The sequence below is a fragment of the Podarcis melisellensis genome (assembly GCF_964234715.1).
Source record: "Podarcis melisellensis genome assembly, chromosome: 3".
Taxonomy (NCBI): domain Eukaryota; kingdom Metazoa; phylum Chordata; class Lepidosauria; order Squamata; family Lacertidae; genus Podarcis; species Podarcis melisellensis.
Window position 1 is genome coordinate 78,653,112 of NC_138530.1, and position 20,739 is coordinate 78,673,850.

Consider the following 20,739-nt stretch of genomic DNA (forward strand, 5'->3'; position numbering starts at 1 on the left):
TTGGTTTGGACTGTTATCAGTGCAAATAGTTGTGCTGAAGACCCAAGTGACATTTTTAATATCTGAGTTTTACAAATTGTTCATAGAATACATATATTATCTGAGGCAGAGCCAGCCCTAAGCTGAGGCACAGTGAGGCAGCTGCTTCAAGCGGCAGAAGCTAAGGTGCAGGGAGCTGTGAGTGCCATGAGCCCTATGATAGCCTGTTGCCCTCAACTTCAGTTGAATACACTGCCCTTTCATCAGTACTGCAGAAAGATTCTACCACCAGTTCCAATTGGCTTATGTATGTGCCTTCGGGGACGGTGCCATTTATCCTTTGCCTCATACAGCAAAACGTCCTGAGCCAGCCCTGATCTGAGGGGGCTGCTCTGGCTAGCCAGTCACTCCATAGAATCATAGAGTTGGAAGGGACCCCAACTGCAATGGGGTCCAACCGAACTGCAGTGCAGGAACCTATTTCAGAAGCATCATTATTACGTATCATCACATTTTCCTCCTGCCAGGCTCACAGCAGAGATAGTTCCCAAGTTGTTTGAGGGAAGGGGGAGCACAGTTCAAAGATAGAAACCTTATCATCATCATCTCCTTATACACCCCTAATTTTGACATAGTCAAATTTATTTAGGTGCATGAACCCCATGCACCAGAGCATAAATCTATCTGAGAGTGAATTCAATCAACTAGGTTAAGGCTAGAATTATTACTTCTTCACAGTGGTGCTGAAATCTGGGGAAGCAGGTGCATGTTAACTTTGTATTTCACTGTGTATTGGGAGGCTATAGCTGGCTTCCCTATGTTGTTAGAGAAACCATGATGTAATATAAGTGTTTAACTAAATCCTTATCTGAACTCAACCAGAGACTCCAGCATTTGTGGGATAGTTTCCTATACAATTATTCACGTTGTCTCCATGCTTAATGTTCTGTCTTCCCACTTCTATTGCATACTCAGACAAACCCCATGCCCTTCTCCAACTTTTTATTAGTACCATTTAATACTTAGGTTGTTCCAGCATAGGGAACTTTGTTTTCACTAAACTAACCATTATAATAATATATTCCATTTCTTTGAAAACCCGATAAACTGTTGAAGAAGAATAAAGGATTTTGTAATTGGCATAATTTATTCTGATCACAGAGTGAAGTCAGCCTAGATTATAGGAATATTGTGAAATTGGTGGGATTCGTGCACTCATTGGAAACTTAGCAGCATTCTTGAGTTCGTTAAACATATAAATACCATTTGCCACATATCTCATCTCTCTTTAAGTCATTTGTTGGAAGTGATGTTTAGCTCATCCTCTAATATGAAGTGTGCAAGCAGCAACAGGGCAGGCAGCATTAATGATTGGAAGTAGCATTACTGCTGACTTAAGGAAAGATTAACTATTGGACGGTGGTATTTATGGACATTAGAACTGTTGAGTTATCTAACTACACTTGAGGGGCTTGGGACAATAGCAGTGCTGATGGTAATGCTGGCAATTTCCCTGTGTTTTTGTTCTTTTGCAGGTCACTGCCAGGGGATTTGGCCCATTGTTACAGTTTGCCTACACTGCTAAGCTGTTACTCAGCAGAGAAAACATACGAGAGGTCATCCACTGTGCAGAGTTCCTGCGCATGCACAACCTGGAGGATTCTTGCTTCAGCTTCCTTCAAACGCAACTCCTGAACAATGAAGATGGCCTGTTTCTGTGCAAAAAAGACACCACCTACCAGCGGATGCATGAAGACGAGAACTCCGAGGGAGAAGAGGAGGAGACAATGGAGTCAGAGACTTCCAAGATCTCTTGCCCAAGGGAGAGAACACACCCAGAGCCCTTTAACTTTGAATCGGCCAGTTCGGGAGCGGACAAGGAAGAAGGGATGCTGCCCGACTCTGATATCTTGAACGATGGCAAGGACAGTTTGGACAAAGAAGCAGTGACGCGGTTACCCAGATATAAGAAATACCAGATGGCTTGTACCAAGAATGTCTACAACGCATCACACATCAGTACCTCAGGTTTTGCAAGCACATTCAGTGAAGAAAGTTCTGGCGATAGCCTCAAGCCAGAGCTTCCTGTAGGGCAAATTAAAAGTGAGCCTAGAAGTGAGGAGAATGATGAAGAAAACATCACGCTTTGCCTCTCTGGAGATGAGCCTGACATCAGGGATAAAGAGGGGGATGTTGAAATGGACCGGAAGCAGCCAAGTCCCACCGGAGCTGACAGGTCTAAAAGTGTTTCCTCCCCTTCCTGCCTAAGGTCTTTCTTCAACCGAACAAAAAATGTAGACTTAGTTGGCTTCCCCAGTACTTCCCAACAGCACTTTGCCAGGAGTCCAGCATGCCCTTTCGATAAGGGGACAACTCAGGGTGACCACAAAACTGATTATGTCCCTTTCGCGGGGAATTATGGACTCTCCCAAGCTGTTCAGAAGGATGCTTCCAATTTTACCGTGGGATCGCCTCTCAGGGGCCCTGGCTTTGTTGAAGGTCTCTGTAAGCAGGAAGGTGAGGTGGACAGGAGGAGTGTTATATTCTCTTCAAATGTTTGTGACCAAGTAAACACTTCGGTGCATTCATATTCTGGCATGAGCAGCTTGGACAAAGATCTCACCGAGACTGTGCCAAAGGGTCTCTGGGCAGGAAGTAGCCAGTCCCTTCCCAGTTGCCAGACCTATTCTCACATTGGACAGGCAGCTGATCTCTTACCAGGACGGATGCGGCCGAACACCAGCTGCCCAGTGCCAATTAAAGTTTGCCCTCGCTCTCCTCCACTAGAAACCAGAACCAGGACCTCCAGCTCATGTTCCTCCTACTCGTACGCGGAGGATGGCAGCGGGGGTTCGCCATGTAGCCTCCCTCTCTGCGAGTTTTCATCTTCCCCCTGTTCCCAAGGAACTCGGTTCCTGACCGCTGAGCATCAGGAGCCAAGTGTGATGGGAGATGGAATGTACAACCAAGTCAGACCCCAGATAAAATGTGAGCCATCCTATGGAACAAACTCTAGCGATGAGTCTGGATCGTTCTCTGAAGCAGACAGTGAATCATGTCCTGTGCAAGACAGAGGACATGAGGTAGGGCTTGTGATAAGTACACCTGTTAACACGTCTTGTTACCAGTTCAATAAGCCTGTTGTTCTCTTAAATGGCATTCCTTGTAAACAGAGGCAGGGAATAGCCTGTTTTACCTCACTTTTTGTTGACATTGCAGTCAGACTAATGGGGGGAAATGCATGAAATAGGTGGGGGGGGCAGTAAAAACCCATCATATGAAAAGGTTCATTGCAGCCCTAAAGCATTTTCTTTTTGCTAACTATAGTTCACTCAAACTACAGTTTGTGATCTGCTTCTAACCATAGTTGCAGAGTGCTGCTTGGTGTTACCGTAATTATAGTCAGCAAGAACGTTGGTACAAAATATTTTTGTCTATGTTGCTTGTGTGCCAAGATGTGATGCTAATCATACTCATCTCCAAAACTGAATCGGAGAGGGCAGTGCCTATGCAAAGGGATGGATATAGTATTTGCTCATCTGTTACTGCAGGACAGGGGAAACCCCTGTAATGGCCACTTTTGTTCTTCATGGACACCTCCTGAATTCTGAATTCTTTTTTAAAAAATGGATTTGTTCCCAGAAAGATTTGTCCCAGTGTCCATTTTCAAGTATAGTGACCCTGTGTGAATTGGCAGGTTGTCCTTTCTCAAAAAGTTTTCATGGATTGAAGGATATGATCATACAGACACAGGGGTTATTTTCCACCCAAATCTAGCTAAGTATTGGCATATGGTCACAATCAGCTCTCAGCCAGAAGATAATATGAAGTGGCACTTCAGGCAGCAAAATCTGGCCACTTTTAAATAGTAGCAAATTGCTAGTTACATAATTTACAATTTTATTTTAGCTTTACTGCTGCTAGGGGTGGGGGAAATCTCTGCCTCAGGCACCAAAATGTTTTTGGCAAGTGCTGCATGTTATTTAATGTAGTTGGCAAGTTCTTTTCTTTTCTTCCTATTGGTTTTATCACCCTTGGAGGGACATAAACGGAAGAATAAAGAGTTTAATGGAGAAAAAGGGAAATGCTGTTAACTTCAGATTCAGCAGTCGGACTTCTGATATGTACTAATGCTAACTTTATCAAAGATAGTAGAGATAGTGTACTCTTTGAGAAGTATCCAGTTTATAAATTTATAAAGAATAGGAAGGCATCTCTTTTCAATAGTGACTTTCTTTCTCTTCCCACCCCAGTCCTTTCTGTCACTTTAAAACAACTGGGTTGCTGTTTTGTATTTTTGTTATATTCCCTTTGGACTGTCGCAAGTGAAATCTAAACTTACTACATCTTAAAAGCAAAAGCTTTCTAGAGAATATTAAAGAAAGACAGAAAGCATTAGTAGGCCATTCTTCCAAGAACTGTTTGTGCCAGAGGAATTGCATTCATCTTGTCTTTCATTTAATAGCATCTCCCTAACTGGGGTTGGTGTGTTCCTTTTCAAAAGAAATATATCTCAAAGGCAGTGCTGTGAGACAATTCAGTTGGCCTACTGAGAATTCTAAAGGCCAACCATGAACTCTTAAATGACAGTCCTAAAGCATTTGTGTCAAATTGCATTACAAATAGCTACTCGTGTATATGTATGGTCATAACCGAATATGAAGGACCTGATTTTCAGAATAGCTCAGCTAATATTATCAGAGCTACCCAAACCTAAACTTGCATTTAACATTTAAGAGAACGATGAGTAATGTGTGAACCCACTGCTTAATCTTACAGTGGTGCCTCGCTAGACGAAATTAATCCGTTCCGCGATTCTCTTCGTCTAGCAGTTTTCTCGTCTTGCGAAGCAAGCCCATTGACAGCTTAGCGGATTAGTGCTAGAGCTGTCAAGCGGCTTCCAGCGATCAGCTGTTAAGCGGCTTATCAGCGGAACAGCTGATAAGCGGCTTAGCGGCTTAGGAAAAGGGCAAAAAAAGCAAAAAAAAAACCGCCGGGGGACGCAAGATTTTTTCGTCTTGTGAAGCAACCCCATAGGGAAATTTGTTTTGCGAAGCGCCTCCAAAACGGAAAAACCCTTTCGTCTAGCGGGTTTTTCGTCTTGCGAGGCGTTCGTCTTGCGGGGCACCACTGTATCTAGCTTTTTCGCTTGTAAGCTGATGGTGCTCTCCAACCAGAGCCCTGCATCCCACCCTTCAACACATGGTTTCAGGGTGGATTTCGGTGAAAATCAAAGTACAAAGCAGGAATAAAAATTACTGTACTCAAATGAAAATACTTCAGTTAAAAACAACAAATAGCATATCACCACTGCTGTTGGAAGGCCTGGTAAAAGAAAATGGTCTTTGCTTGAGATCACAACCCATCCAGTGTCGATGACTGTCTAGTCTCAAGAGGCAAAGCTATTCCAAAGCTGGGATGCTACCACATAGAGCTAATTTGAGATTGGATCAGCATTAGCATTTACCTGGCCAATGGAGCAACACAAATTGGCTCCTCAGTTGTATTTTTTAAGTGTTCCTGTGTTTTGGGTGCAGCTTTGGAAATCTGTTTAAGGCATAAAAGCAGGATTTCAAAAAGCAAGATATTGAGAACACACTCACTGTAATACAGTTGTGTGCTTGTAGTTATTTCAATCGCTCTGTCACAAAGCTGTTTTGTTTTTCCAGGAGGGGAAAGGCCAAGACAACACTGACATCACGGGAAGTAGCTTAATGCAGATACCGTGTGACTATAAGCCCTATTCAGTCATTCAAAGATCATGTAGGAACAAATCCCTGTTCCCACCACCTGTGCCCCAACCTTCCCATGTTGAATGAAATGGTCTGAAGTGGGCTTCTAAGTGCATTTAGCTGAAAATAAACATTTCTAAGGGTGATGGCAGTTTATAAGCACATTCTGCCAAATGCACAAGGAATCCCTCCCCAGACCTTCCAACTCAACATGGGAAGACTGAGAGTGGAGCTGGTAGTGATGAGGACATGAGGGAGCCTAGGCTGCCATTTCCCCCTTTCCTGCACCCCCTTCACGCCCCCACGTGTTAACTGAACACTAGAACATATCATTCATGTAATGATTATGATGTACAGGAGGCCACCCATGGCCATGCCATGGCCTGGTTCACAATAGCATTGTTGACATTACGCAACTTGGTTTAATTGAATGCACAGCCCTCAGGTGCTGGCTGCTGTTGGGGATACCTTGTGACCCTGGGTGTGTGTGATGATCCCTGCACAATAAATGAGGAACTGAATTACACCCATCCTTTTTTCTTTTTTTCTTTTTAAAAATTATACCTGTGAAATTCATGAAATTACAGAGCACATTGTGCAGTAATGCACAGAAAAAGGAATCCCCAGATCTTGAATGACTTTTATTTCATGCTTTTTGTATGTGTGTCATAAGGGTAACTTAACCATCCCTCATTGTTATATGTCACCTTCTATGCAGCTCACTGTGAGTAGCAATGACATTAGAAGGCAGGTACACATGTCTGGACTTGCAATATTTATGAGGTACATTCTCCCAAGAAGGACACTGCTGTGAATTTTAAAAAAGAAAAAATATCTGGAGGGTGTTTTGTGATTTGTTTTTTAAACAACATATATCTGAAGAAAGAAATGTGCAATGATTAATTGTGCAGCTATTTAAATGTTAAACATCAAAACTTTAAAGCTTTTCTCTTTAGGCTTATTGGTTGTTGTTGATAACATCACACTGGAATTGTGAAGCCTGTACAGTTGTTTCTATCTCGAAACATCTCAGATCATTTGTTAAGATGTTATTTACACTGTGCAAGACCCAAACCAGCAACAGTTTATTTTTATACATCCTCTTTTTATAGTCATCTCACCTCAAGGTCTGTTAATGTTTGATAGATTCTTGAAAACACATTTTCCCCCAGCTTATACAAATGGATAGGGAGATGGTCCATGGCCAATCTAAAATTAACAATGGCACCACATCTTAACTGCTGTGCAACAACCACTTCCTTTTTGTTTTATTTTTTAGGGAAAGAAGAAAGTGCCAAATCTGTGAGCTTTGCAATATTGTAAATGAATTATTTCAAATATGCTACATTCCTTCTCTGTAGCAAATACATGGGCAAACTTCATTTACACCAGCTATTTCTGTTCTGAATGAATAATTTGGGGGAGCTTCCAGAGCAACTGTATATTGCAGACCCAGGCACAGAGAAGCCATGAGGGACTTGTGCAGACAGCGAATGAAGACAGGTGTTAGATTGTAATTAGGCCACAACCTTATTGACTGCAGTCATATAGGTTTGCGATAGGCACAGGGCATGTATCCATTGCCATAGGCATTGGACATGATACATTGATCAACGAGTTATCCTACTGGTTGACATGCTTTCTTTTGATAGATGCAGTGCACCAGTGTTAGGGATCTGCCATGACATGAACCACTTCCAGTGGACCTTGTTCAGTCACTGGCAGGGGGCATGGTTGCTTGTCAACCCCTGAGCTGGACAGCAAGCAGTGCCCTCCAAGATCCCTTAAGGAGATCCCACACTTGGATGGGGCAAGGGGGCCCTTCCTGTGCCCATTCCTGCTAAGGATCCAGACCAATGCTTCTTCCTCCCTAAAGTTGCAATGTTTGCTATGAAGTCCGCAACACCCCCAGACCCAGCCCAATATGTCTGTGAAAAAATTCCTTCCTGGTCCTTACTCTACTGCAGTTCCATGGAGGGGGGTCACACATATATGCAGTTACTCACCTCTGACGTGGAGTGTTTATGGTCCAAAGGGCATTAAAAGGAAGCCAAACATTCTTCATAATCACTAGTCAGCAGTCTTAATAGTCCACATCACTGTGTCGAAGGTCAGCTTCTGTGTATTCAAACAAATCATTGTTTTCTCTGGCAGCTCTTTTCTTGTTCTTTCATGACCTGCAGCAGCGGTGTGTATTTTGATACGGTGCCATCTTTGGCCTTCATTGGTGGGATGTGAGGGTGAAGTCCACTGTGCAGAATGTGTGGATGCATTCCTGTGACTGTGGAGTCCGTAGAATTCTATGAGCAAATGTCATACGCAAAGAAATGGAACGAAATAGTTGTGCTTTCCTATGTAGAAAAAACTACACTGTAGTGAATGCCACATTATGTGTAACTTTCAGGGTTGGTATTTGGGGGCTGACATGGTCCGGTGTTTGCCAAAGACCCACACCCAAACAACAGGGGGTACACTGGTGAGCCTCCTGGACCTGCTCCTCTTCTTTATCATTGCAACCTGCTTGTTTGTTTACCTGCCTCTTGCTCTGGCCCAGACAGCAGTAGTGGTTAGAATTTGCAGTTGTGCACATTGGGTAACCCCCCCAAAAAAATAATTTTTCATATTTGTTTATGTGAGATGAATTGGCAGTGATTGACCAGGAACAAGATCTTGGGGTCATAGTGGATAACTTGATGAAGATGTTGACCCCAATATGTGGCAGCTGCGAAAAGGATGGCTTCCATGTTAGGGAACCTTAGGAAAGTGGTTGAAAATAAAACTGTCACTATAATAATCTTACTGTGTTGTATAAGCACATTATACAAATCCACAGTGAGATTGCACGTGGACTACTGTGCTCAGTTATGGCTCCCATGATATCGATATAAAATGATATCGTTGAGCTGGGGAAACATCAGAAAGGGGCAACCAAAATGATCAAGGGGTTGAAACAATTCTCCTAAGATTATGTATGGTGTGCAGAAACTGGGTAGGGAAATAAACCTTTCTCCTTCCCTGATAATACTAGAACCAGAAGCTGAAAATTGGAAGATTTGGGAGAGACAAAAGATAGTACTTATCCACCCAGCACAAAATTAAACTATAGAATTCACTCTCACAAGTTGTAGTGATAGCTACCAACTTAGAGTAAATAGAGGATACGGTGAATTCATGGTGGCATAGAGCTAGATCAATGCTTCCCAAACTTGGGTCTCCAGCTGTTTTTAGACTATAGAATGGGAATTGTAGTCTGAAAACAGCTGGCAATCCAAGTCTAGGAAACACTGGGCTAGATGGCTGTGTTCTACCCCCATTGTTGAAGGTGTTGTACCTCTGAATACCAGGTGCTGGGAATAACAAGTGGGGATAATGCTGTTACTCATGTCTGGCTTGCACGATTCCCATAGGCATCTGGTTGCTGATCATTGGGGCTGATCCAGATGTGTCTTTGCTTTGATCCAGCAGGCTGGTTCGAATGTTAGGAGGAGGAGTAGATGGCACTGTCATCCATTGTCCGTTAGCTCTCTGCCTGGCAAGCAAGCAGGTGGCAGTGGTGATGAAGAAGACGAGCAGCAGTTGGTGATGATGATAGCAATGAGGAGTTAGTGAGAGACCAGGGCCTGTTTGGATTTCTTGCTCAAGCACCCTCCAAAACCTAGTGCTAGCACAGGTGACATGCACACTATTTGTTGTATTAAAACAGGCAGAAAGGTTTGAATTGGCTTCTAAAGTAATAGTAGGTATCTCTGTCTCCATGTATTACAGCATCCATACTAAGTACTAAAATCTGCAATGAAATATCAACAAGAGTTTTCCTCAGGAATCTGTGACTAGATGACCCTTGGGTTCTCTTCAAACTCTACAATTGGCAAAAGAATATAAAGGCTTTACTCGTTCTGTTTACCCATTTCTAAGTGCAGTCTTTCTTTCAGTGTGAAACTTAAAGGCCTGGCACCACCTCGTGGCCATTGTGGATAACTGAAACAAGCAAAGATGCATTCACGATGTATTCTAGCGTAGTGGGCTGTTTTCGTACATAAAAGGACGAAAGATGTCAAGGCACCTTGCGGACTAATTGGTTCCTTGTAACATGACCTAAAACCATAAGATCTATTTTGCTAGATCAGTATTCTTATTCATTTCTAGGAATAGTCAAACTAGGTGCTTCTAGAAACTCAGAGCAAGAGCTAGGTGTTGCACGGTCTACTGCTGTGAGGAATACTACTTCTGAGAATGGAGCTTCTATTCAGCTGTGGTGAATAGCTGTTAAGAAACCAGTGCTCCATTAATTTGTATGATTCTTTCCCAAGGAGTAGCTTTAACCTGTGGTCATTCAGAGGTGGTACTACAATCAGTGGTGGAGCTTCATGCTCTAGCACTGGGGGGCGGAGAACAGGCGGGGGCGGGGCTGGCATGTGTCCCAGGGGTGTGGTGTACTGGCCATAGGGATATGGCACATATCCTGTGGGCGTGCTGTGCATCCTAGGGGTGTGGTATGCCACCCATAGGGGTGTGGCACATGTCCTGGGGGTGTGGCGTGCATCCTAGGGGTGTGGTGTGCTGCCCATAGGGGCGTGGCACCCAGCGCGGGCAGGGGGCAGCCGCGATGGCACCCCGCCAGGATCGCACTACCAGGGGCGGTGCGCTCCCCCTGCACGCCTCTTCCTCTGCCAGTGACTACAATTCCCATAATCCCTGACCATTGGCCATGCTTGCTAAGGCTAATGGGAGTTGGAGTCATTGCAATATCTGGAGGGCCACAGGATCCCTATTCCTTTGCTACATTATCTAAGATAGTAGTCGCCATAGTGTCTTGGGGAAGTAAAATTATGCCTTGTTTGAAGAAGTACTTCCTATTGTCTGTCCTGAACCTGCTGCCAATCCTACCACTGTTGATTCCAGAACAAAAGGTTTGGGCAGAGATGGGGGTGGGGGGTTATGTTTCTTTCCATGACATTCTTTCTTTCTTGTAAATAAATGTTTTTATACCATCTTTTCTATAAATTAGAATAGTGACTTTAGTGTTCGGTTGTAGGAAGGGTATTCCCAATATATTGATTATTTCGGGCAGCAATCATATACATACTTACCTGTGAATAAGTCCCATTAAACTCAATGGGATTTACTTATTTCTTTTAATGGGATTTACTTCTGAGTAGATATGCTTTGTTTGTTACTATGTTATACACACACACACACCGTGGTACCTCAGTTTTCAAATGTCTATGTTGACAAACATTTTGGTTTTCGAATGCCGTAAACCCGTAAGTAAATGATTCGGTTTTCAAACACACCTTGGAAGTCGAACATGCCATGTGGCTTCCATATTGAGGTTTCCGTGTTGAGTTTTCGGTTTTTGAACGTTTCAGCAGACGAAATGTCTTCCAGAACAGATTACGTTTGAAAACTGACATATCTATCTGTGTGTGTGTGTGTGTGTGTGTGTGTGTGTGTGTGTGTTTATTGCCCTGTGATCTTCAGATGAAGGGTGGTATAGAAATTTAATAAATAAAAATAATAATGTAAAGGATAGGGCTGTTAGTTGCTCTTTTCTGTACTTTGCCCAGTTCTAACCAGAACTAAACACACTATTCCAAGTATGGATGTGCCATATGCTTATCTAATGGCAGTATGTTACTTGTTTTATTCTCAGTCCCTTAGGATAATTCATTCCTTTCAGAGGGAAAAACATTTTAGGAACCTTGAAGGCCTATGTATACTATTTGTTTTTTAATTTGTTGGTTTTGTTTTTAATTTCCTTCTCATTTATATTTTCATTGTAAGTTGCCTTGACTTTATTTTATCACAGAAAAGTGGGAAGTAAATGTCTAAATAAACAAACAAAATCCTGAACATTTGTGCCAGTGTGTGAACCTCAAGGGTCACTGAACTGCTTGCATAACATTTTTGTGCCATTGCATTGATGTATTTGCTCTAACCTTTTATATGCTGGCTGTCAAATTGGATAGTATATAATCCACTGATATAAGTTGGATGAACTTTCTCTACTAAAACAGTTAACATAAGCCATAAATAAATTCAGTAAATATGAGAAAATAGTTCTTGTTTTAGGGTTTATAGCAAAATCTTGCACTATAGAAATTAAAAACCCTAATTCTCACAAGTGGAGCTTCTATCAAGTAGACTAGTTTCTTCTTATATATAAATGAATCCTGTTCAATTTATAATTACCTAGAGATAGAGGTAGCACTGCTGATTTTATTATATAAACATTAACTTAAACACTAACTTCTGTGAGTATTCCAGGCTGACTAGAATGCAGCAGTTAGTATAGATGTTGTCAACCCTCTTTGGATAAAATCTTCTTTCCCTAAACAGCTGTTAAATACTTTGTTAATTAAGCAATCTGAATATTATTTTCTCTTTTTTTCTCCAGGTGAAACTTCCATTTCCTGTAGATCAAATCACGGATCTTCCAAGGAATGATTTCCAGATGATGATAAAGATGCACAAATTAACCTCAGAGCAATTGGAATTTATCCATGATGTTCGACGGCGCAGTAAAAACCGGATTGCAGCTCAGCGTTGCCGTAAGAGAAAACTGGACTGTATTCAGAATTTAGAATGTGAAATCCGCAAGTTGGTGAGTTTTACCTTTTTGTGTTTTAATTATTTTTGCATTCTGTGCCCTTCCTTGCTTCCACAATGCAGCCTGCTACTGACTTCATAAGGGTTCTAGGTTGTTTCCCTGCTTAGTGTTAGCAATCATGTGCCTTCACGTGATGGGCTTCACGCCTACATGTATATTTAAATGCTGCTTTTGTGCATCTTTTGGTCATGCCAAAGTGAAGAGAGGCATGTGGGTGAAGTTTGGTCACCATATTTTTTCCTTTCTCTCTGAAGCCCTAAGCATTTCTTATCTGCCTTTGCCCTCTGGGCTACCTCAGTTACCTGTGCTCATCCTTAGCACATATGGCCCAGCTGTTTTTGGAAAGTGAAGAAAGAGGTAGAAATTGCAATATATAAGATCAGCAAGTTGCATGTTTTTTCCCTGGCTGTTACAGACATCGAAAATGGACCTAACTAGAGCTCTGGGCTGCTCTACACATTACATAGAATGAGGTTTCAGAGTGTGGTAAAATTTTGGATGTGTACCACACCTTATGGAGTGCAAATGGTAGAAAGTCCAGTTTTTGAATGCTGCCTTTTAATAAGAAACTGTCTGCACTCTTCTCAGAGAGGGCTGTGCTATACTTTTCTCTCTGGTGTGCTACTTTACTGCATGAGGGGGGAGGGATTTTTACATGGTTGTGCACTTCATAAAAATATGTCACGTGTGTGCAAATGCACACAAACCACTGCAGTCTGAAGCAGGAGTGTACAAACCTCCTAGTGCATGCCCTGAAAAATAATTGGGTCTTTGAGTGTACTATCAATTGTCTGAAGCCCTCTTCAAGCATTCTAGTAGGAATCCTCAAAGAGCCTGGTTCCTTCTACTGCCTTCTATCCCTTCACCCTGTCATTATCTGAGGAGAAATAACCTTATTTTGGGGGAAGGGGTTGAAGCAGCAAGAAGTCAAGGGCTACCCAGATGGAAGGCCTCTCCTCCTTCCTATAAGCAGAACACATTAGCCGTATAGAGACTCTGCTAATGAGTTCTTTTACTCTCCTCTTTGGGGTGTGAACGGAAATGAGGTTGGGACAGGGAGCCTACACTTAGCATGCAGTGCCCCTTTTTGATTTTATCTACAAGAATTCAAGCAGTGATCCTCACATGCTCAAGAAACTCTGCTTCAAATCTTCACTCCATCTCTAGTCTGAAGTTGTATAGTCCAAAGTTTTGCCACATCATTCTGTGTAATGTGTGAATTAGCTTTGCCTGGATTTATTTCTGAGTTCTAAAAGCCTGATACACCATATTTCTTAAAATGAAGACCTTTCACTTCTCTCTCTCTCTCTCTCTCTCTCTCTCTCTCTCTCTCAGGTTTGTGAGAAGGAGAAACTTTTATCAGAAAGGAACCAATTGAAAGCATGCATGGGGGAGCTGTTAGATAATTTCTCCTGCCTTTCCCAAGAAGTGTGTAGGGATATGCAGAGCTCCGAACAGATCCAAGACCTGCACCGATACTGCCCTGTCCTCAGGCCTATGGATCTTCCAACAGCAACCAGTATCAACCCTTCGCCAGCCGGAGTAGAGCAAAATGTGGTGACATCTCAGTGTGTTGGGGAAGGCTTGCAGTGCTGTTCGGAGCAAAGCCCAGTGCAGCAACTAGGAGCTCACTGGCTACCTAACAACATTTCTGACAAATGCGCAGCGGCAAGAGTATTGGATGGAGCTGACCAAGGTACTTACTGCGAGCAGGAGCTCCCTCTCGAGCAGAATAACCAAACGGTGACAGTGGACTTCTGTCAGGAAATGACTGATAAATGTACAACAGATGAGCAACCTAGGAAGGAATACACCTAGTGGCTGTATACCTTTTTCACGCCATGCCTAGCAAGGTATTCTTCAGTCAGCCAGTGGCCACGTTCGTTTGTTGTTTAGATTGAAGAACATATTTGGTGCACACTACAGTGGTCTTAGCAGCAATACTGTTTTTAAGTATTCCCTCCTCTCTACAAGCGGGAGTTTAACTTCTTCACTATGGTGCTATCCCTTGCTCATGCAGGGGAACAAAACAGTGGCAACACTGTCTGTTTCTTTTTTATTGTTGTTGTTATTGTTGTTGTTATTGTATTTTAATTTCAATATTCAACAGGGATGGACATAACACCTCTGAGGACCCAAACGCAGCTTTTTTCTCAGTGGCCCATGTCACAAAACCCTAACTCAGGAATTTCCTCTGAATGTTCAATTTTTCATTGAAGACAGCTTCTTTACACATCAAAGTTTTATAACTAAACTGTACATACTATATATAGTATATATAAAAATATATATCCATATGCAAAAAAAATCCCTGCATGCCTCAATTTTTTCTCATGAAAACAACTGGAAATTTTTTTTCATTTCTATTGTATAAACAAATTCCAACATTCCTTTTTTTTGTCAATGCTAGGTAGTAGTTTGTACCTGTTTTTAATATTTTCTCACCACCACTTAGGTTCACGGTTCAGCAATATCATTCAGTTTGTATTTTATTTATAAAGTTTAATGTTGGAAGCTGATTTGAAATTTTAATATACACAGTGTTTGTGGCACAGCTGTCTTTTATGTGCCCATTTGAGCAAAGTGGGTTTTATTTGAATCCTCTCACAATACTGTACAGCGATGGTCAACTTTGCCACTTGCACTGAGTTTTGGATCAAACCCCTTTTCATAAATGAAGTTGTGACTTCAGTATAACTCATATACTGTATTCTTTGCTTTTTTATTGTTATCTGTTAAGTAAAACAACATTTTTTATATAAAAAACAACAACACCACTCAGGAGATGATTATGTAGGGAAATAACAATCTTGCCAAATATGGAATTCACCCAATAGTGTGAATTGGGTATTTTCTGTATTCGTCTTTTTCTTCTTTCTTTTACTTCCCCAATTCAGATATTAAGTCGCTGCTTCTTCTTCTTTCTTTAAGAGGGATTTTCTATTTGTCAAGTATCGTTTGATACTTACAAAGACACCTTAAAAACTGTACAGTGGCCAGTGTATGTCACTGATATTGAGAACTATAGCTTAAGACACAGGCTGTTTACGTTGGTGAACATAGTTCCATGAGACTCAGTGAAGTTTGAATTAAGCTTTCCACTGCAATTCTTGCTTATTTATGTCGTACTAGTGCTGTTTATCCCTTCCAATAGTCCTATTGGCCTCAGTGTGTAATTCTGTTGTACACCATGTTATGCAGGTGTTAACAGCAGTGTTTCACTACACTATTTACACTGGCATTTGTTCAACTCTAACTCAGCTCCACAAACGTATGAGAAACTGTCTACGTGAAAGGTTTCCAGGACTGGCCCTGTAATATAGACATGTAGAGGTTTGCTTAGAGCAATCTCTACCCCAAAGTGCTAAAAAAGCGTGCATTTCTGCAGTGATTCTGCAGTGATTGCCCATGTGTCAGAAATATTGTGCTGTCAGGTTCCCTCAGTTTGTATTATTTTTATCAGCACAAAGCAGCATCTGTCTCAGAGGAAACTTTGTTGGAGGACAAGTTTCAGAAGTACTGAAACTCAAGGAAATTCACAGAACTCCAGCTGACCTGACTCACATGGTGATTGTGCAAGGCAAGCTTCTTTCAGATGTAACATCTGCCCAACAAACACATGGAAACAACTCTTCAGGGAATGGGTGGGCACAATCCACCAGGACTTTTCCTACACCATTTTTATTGTGATTGATGGGAATTGCTCAAGAGAGATGCTTTTGCATAACATCCAAAGATTTCAAGGAGTTTTTTTGTAGGATACTTTTTCCCTCATCACCTTATCCCTGATGGATTGTGTCCTCTGTTTTGTTTTGTTTTTAAAGTGACTTTCTATCTTGATTGTGCCAGGGTGCTTTGAGCTATATTTTATGATGGCATCTATGGTTTACAGATTGGTACCTTTTCTGTGGGTAAAACCATATTGAGCCACCCCATGTGATTCAAACAGGCTTGTTTCCCTATTAACTATGACAATATGTTTCTCAGTGCTAATGTTTACACTAAGCGGTATGGCACTCAGTAAATCTGCATTGTTTTTCTAAAGGATGAATTGACACCCTCTTTTTTATCAGCTTATGCAGACAGCTTGCCAGTCCTGTTTCTTCTCTGTACTCCAAATTCACTGCAACCTACCTGCCAACCAGGAGGCGTATCCATTGCATGTGCCACATTTATTTACTAGGAAGGGAGGGATGTTCTTATGTAGGTTGGAACTGCTATGTTTTTAAATATATAAATTAAGTATTAACCATTTCTGTAAAACAAACAAAAACTTACTCTAATTATTCATCTATTTATATATGTCATAAGGATGCTAGTTCAAGCTGTAGGATGTTTTGGCGCAGGGGTGAGAAAGTCCTTGACTCGCTTTGTAGCTATTTAATTATATTGGAAGCTTGCAACAATTCTGTGTGCAGAAAACAGAAGCTCTTTAGGGGGTTAGGGGATATGCAACTATGAGGGGATTGACTTGTAATCAGTTGACATTGCAGAGCCCTTCTGTGCTTTGCAAAGAAATCTTAACTTCTGTGAGATGGACAGTGATGGAAGCTAGATTTTTTTTAAAGCTACATGTGAATTGCATTACGGCTTTAAAGCCAGGTTTTTGCATTTGAGATTTTGTTGTTGTAATCGTTCAGTCGACAGTATTGTTCAAATGTTTGTTTTTTTCTGTTGCCTTCTTTATTTTTAAGTGACCTCCAGCTAGTTGTGGTTTATATGGGTATTCAACCAAGTCTGAGCTAGCTTTCTGACATGAAGATTTGCTATCACACCAACTCACGTGCAACTGGTACTTTTGACCTCATTCCAGTGGTTTAAATGCAATTGACAGAACATATTGTTCCACAGCTATTGTATTGACCTGGCTCTCTCATTGGTGCTGGGCCTCTCTCTACCTTTTTCTTCCGTTTTCTTTTCTTGGAGAAACTGATTTTTTAAAGTCCACTGCTCAGATAAGTCTATCGTTTCAAGCTTTTTAGGATGAGTTTAGCTTTTCACCATTTACAAATGACTGATATGTATATTTTTCTTCATTGGACTATATATTGTGTATGGTTCTTCAGAACTACATGTGGCTCTTGGGTTAATGTCAAGAGAGACATGTAGGAGAATTAGCTTCAGAACTGGACACGAAGCGACACATTTGAATAAATAACTGACGACCAAACTTCTATTGGAAAATAAATAAGTAGGCATTGCTGAACAATGCAGAAGGAGAAAATACCTTCGATTGATAAAAAATTCATAAAGGAATTAATAGGTTTGTCTCAGTTTGACGTTTTGTGCTAGATGGAAACTGCTTTTGCACTGATACAAAGAGCATGTAAGGAGTATGCATTTAGATTTGTCCAGTCTGCAACTAGTCCTCCTTTTTATTTGCCTTTGCTATACTTTGTATTGCCAGAAAACCTCATTTCATTTAGGCTTTTTCTGCTTTTGTCAGGTGAGTATTACACTATGTAATATATTTGTTTCTCCGCGTTATCTTGGGGGTGCCTTGAATACAACTGAAGTTCATTGCAACCTGATTCTGGAACAAAAGAGCTAGTTTAAAAGGAAAAAAAAGACTCAATCAAGTTACCAAGACATCCCCATATTTATATTCTAGACCTAACATATGACGACTCAGGCGTCAGAGTTTGATGCTGCAGTATAAAACTATTATTTTATATATTGTGCAAGTAAATTATTCAATGTCTTTCTAAGGATATATGCTGCTTTAAAGATGCACTATTTAATTTTATTTTTTTGGATCTAATCCATGTATTTTTGTTCCCAAGGAAGTAAAAAAAAAAAATCATTGGATACACAAACCACTGTGATTAGTATTTGCAACTGCTGTCTCTTTAAAAAAAATAGTGTGGGCGTTGGATAAAACTTAGTGTAACAGATTCAGCTGCTGATAATATGGTGGTTAAGGGTTACATTCAACTCATGTCCAAGCTTTTAATTTCAAAAGCTTTAATAAACCCAGCATACTTTGATAAACCCAACATACTTATATAGGCAGGTTTTTTAAGAAAAAGAAAGAAAAACATTCAGCCTTTTTTTCACCCCTGACAGGAGTTCTGAACACTGTGGTATTCAGCAGGTGTGGATTTTCTCGTCAGTGCATTGCTGTGATGAGAAAAGCTACATCTGTGGAATTTCAGTTTTCCTCAGAGCTCTTAAAACAAAAACGAATTCTTCCCTAGATGGAATATGGTAAGCATTGTGACAAACTGCTATATATTTGGGGGTTTTTAGGTTTGTATGCCAGAGTCAGAATAATTCTAAAATAAAGAGACCTCCAGAGCCTTTAATCTCATTCCACCATTTATCTTCATGGGTGTCTTTTAAAAATAAATAAAAATAATACATGTAGGTTTAGCCGATGAAGCTAGAGTGTTCCTTGAGCATCTGGCCTAATGGGTAGTATTGATAAGCCTATGCAAGCCTCACCAACCCAGCTCAAACCAATGACTCCAAGAGGTAGTCTTCACACACAAATAATAAGGTTTTTTGTTTATTTATCCCCTTATTTTTGTTACATCAGCTTAATTGTGTACCTGTTTTAAAATTCTATTTAGAGAAGGTGGATAGGGACAAAAATTTTTTAAAAAGGATTTGATGTAGCCTAAGGGAAACCTTGCTAAAAAATGTGGTAGCTAATTTCTATCTCCAGTATAAAATCAGTGTGTGTACTTTTGCTTGTTTATACTATGTATATTTATAATATTTGAATTATTTCAAGACTCAGGCATCAAATGATGCTGCTGAATAGAGTTGTACATGTACATATGTTAAGTCCATTCAAACAATTTTATGTATATTAAAATCTATAGTTTGGTGGATTGTAGACTACTAATAAATTATTATAATTTTCTCTGGAAGTTAGAATGTCATTGCTTGCTGTGTAAAAGAATTACAGTATTTTCCTACACTCCACCAATATTATAGATTTAAAAAAACACCATTAAAACTAGTGATATGTGTTTGTTTTAAATTATAATACTCATATGGTTCTACCATTGTGATGGAAACCACTTTTCCGGTGGAGCGTTAATTATTCAAATTCCCTTCTCAAACTTAAAAGAAAAATTTTATGACTGGCTTAAATACCTTTTATTGTTGGACATGTCATTAACTCTATTACAACATCAGCTCTATTATAGAAGTCCAGTTTACATACAAGTTTAGACACCTATGCAGTGTGGTAATTGATATGTACATTTGTGCAGCATGTTTGCTTCCTTTTTGATAGAACTTATTCTTGGCTAAGTGTGCATAGGCCTGCAACCTTTGGAACTGAAAAGCTTAAGCAGTTTGGTCAGAAATTGACTTTTTTCATTGCTCAGAGTTTGAAATGTGACTCAGTTTCTCATTCTGGAATTAGTTATCCATTGATTTGAAGGAATTTTGAGTCAGAAACTCAGCCTAGGATTTCCCATAGCCCTCTGTCTTAATAGGTCAGTTCAGATTTGGAGAGCCATCCTGAGTATCTAATCGGGATTTCCCCACCCCACTTAACCATAGAACTGTGTGTTGTTTTGAAAGCAAGTTTAAGCTCTTACATTTGCAATGTCACAAAAAAAAGATGATGTGTGCTTCAGAAACTTGTATATTTACTACTTGTGATATGACTGAATATATCTGGATCCCTCCAATCAGAAATTATGCTAAACACTTTGGAGATCTTTGGATGCTTGATTTTTGCCATTCAATTCAAGGGTCAACTTTTTATTTCAAGGGTGGAGACCACCCCAAGTTTGTTCCAGAACCAGTGGGATACAAGTGCACCTCTACTATATGCCTTACAAACTTCAGAGGCCATATTCAAAACAGGGTTTTTATCAGTGTATGCAAGGGGATGCAATCCCTCTTCTCTTCCTCCCCAGGTCAGACAGTATGGACAGTTTTCACACATATCTACCTGTATAATCCTCTGTACCTCTCATAACTGGTCAATGACTGTAACAAGTTGCATCAGGTGTTTTTCTATATACTTTTTACACAGATTCTATGCGATTAATGTAACTTAATTCAATGCATCATTTTATTGTACTAGTTCTTAAGCTTGTCTATTATTTTTTTTCTAGGTGACTGTGGTTTCTTGTGATTTATATTGTATAAATGAAATGGCTGTTGATGCTTATTCCTTGTTACTAAGAATTTTTACCTTTTTGGAGAAAAAAACAGCATTGCTATGAACTAATAAATTTAAGACTTCATTTACTCATTGTAAATACAGTATCGTGCAAAGAAAAAGAAAACCCTTTCCATTCATTTGAATTGATAGTGTTAACTGAATTTTGTCTAGACACCATTTCTGTTGATGAAATAAAGACATATCATTACGTATTGTAGATCTCTGCCTCTGAATTTAATGTTACGTTCATTGAAAAGCAAGCAAATCTGAAAGGTGGCTAAGGCAGC

General features: G+C 40.4%; 1 protein-coding gene and 1 long non-coding RNA gene across 5 annotated transcripts in view; one reads left to right on the forward strand and one right to left on the reverse strand.

Moving 5' to 3' along the window:
- Positions 1 to 20,664, forward strand: part of BACH2 (BTB domain and CNC homolog 2) — a 237,272-nt gene extending 216,608 nt beyond the window's left edge. For all 4 annotated transcript variants that reach the window (XM_081906998.1, XM_081906997.1, XM_081907000.1 and 1 more), the window contains exons 4-6: positions 1,515 to 3,062; positions 12,109 to 12,315; positions 13,657 to 20,664. In XM_081906998.1, the coding sequence (XP_081763124.1) occupies positions 1,515 to 3,062; positions 12,109 to 12,315; positions 13,657 to 14,139 (2,238 nt within the window). In that variant the 3' untranslated portion in view covers positions 14,140 to 20,664. The remainder of the gene's footprint in view (positions 1 to 1,514; positions 3,063 to 12,108; positions 12,316 to 13,656) is intronic.
- Positions 6,511 to 9,259, reverse strand: LOC309367598. The gene is made up of 3 exons (XR_014167248.1): positions 9,043 to 9,259; positions 7,718 to 8,011; positions 6,511 to 6,920 (listed from the first exon to the last, which is right to left on the reverse strand). It is a non-coding gene; the product is annotated as an uncharacterized lncRNA (long non-coding RNA).
- Positions 20,665 to 20,739: the final 75 nt, after the last annotated feature.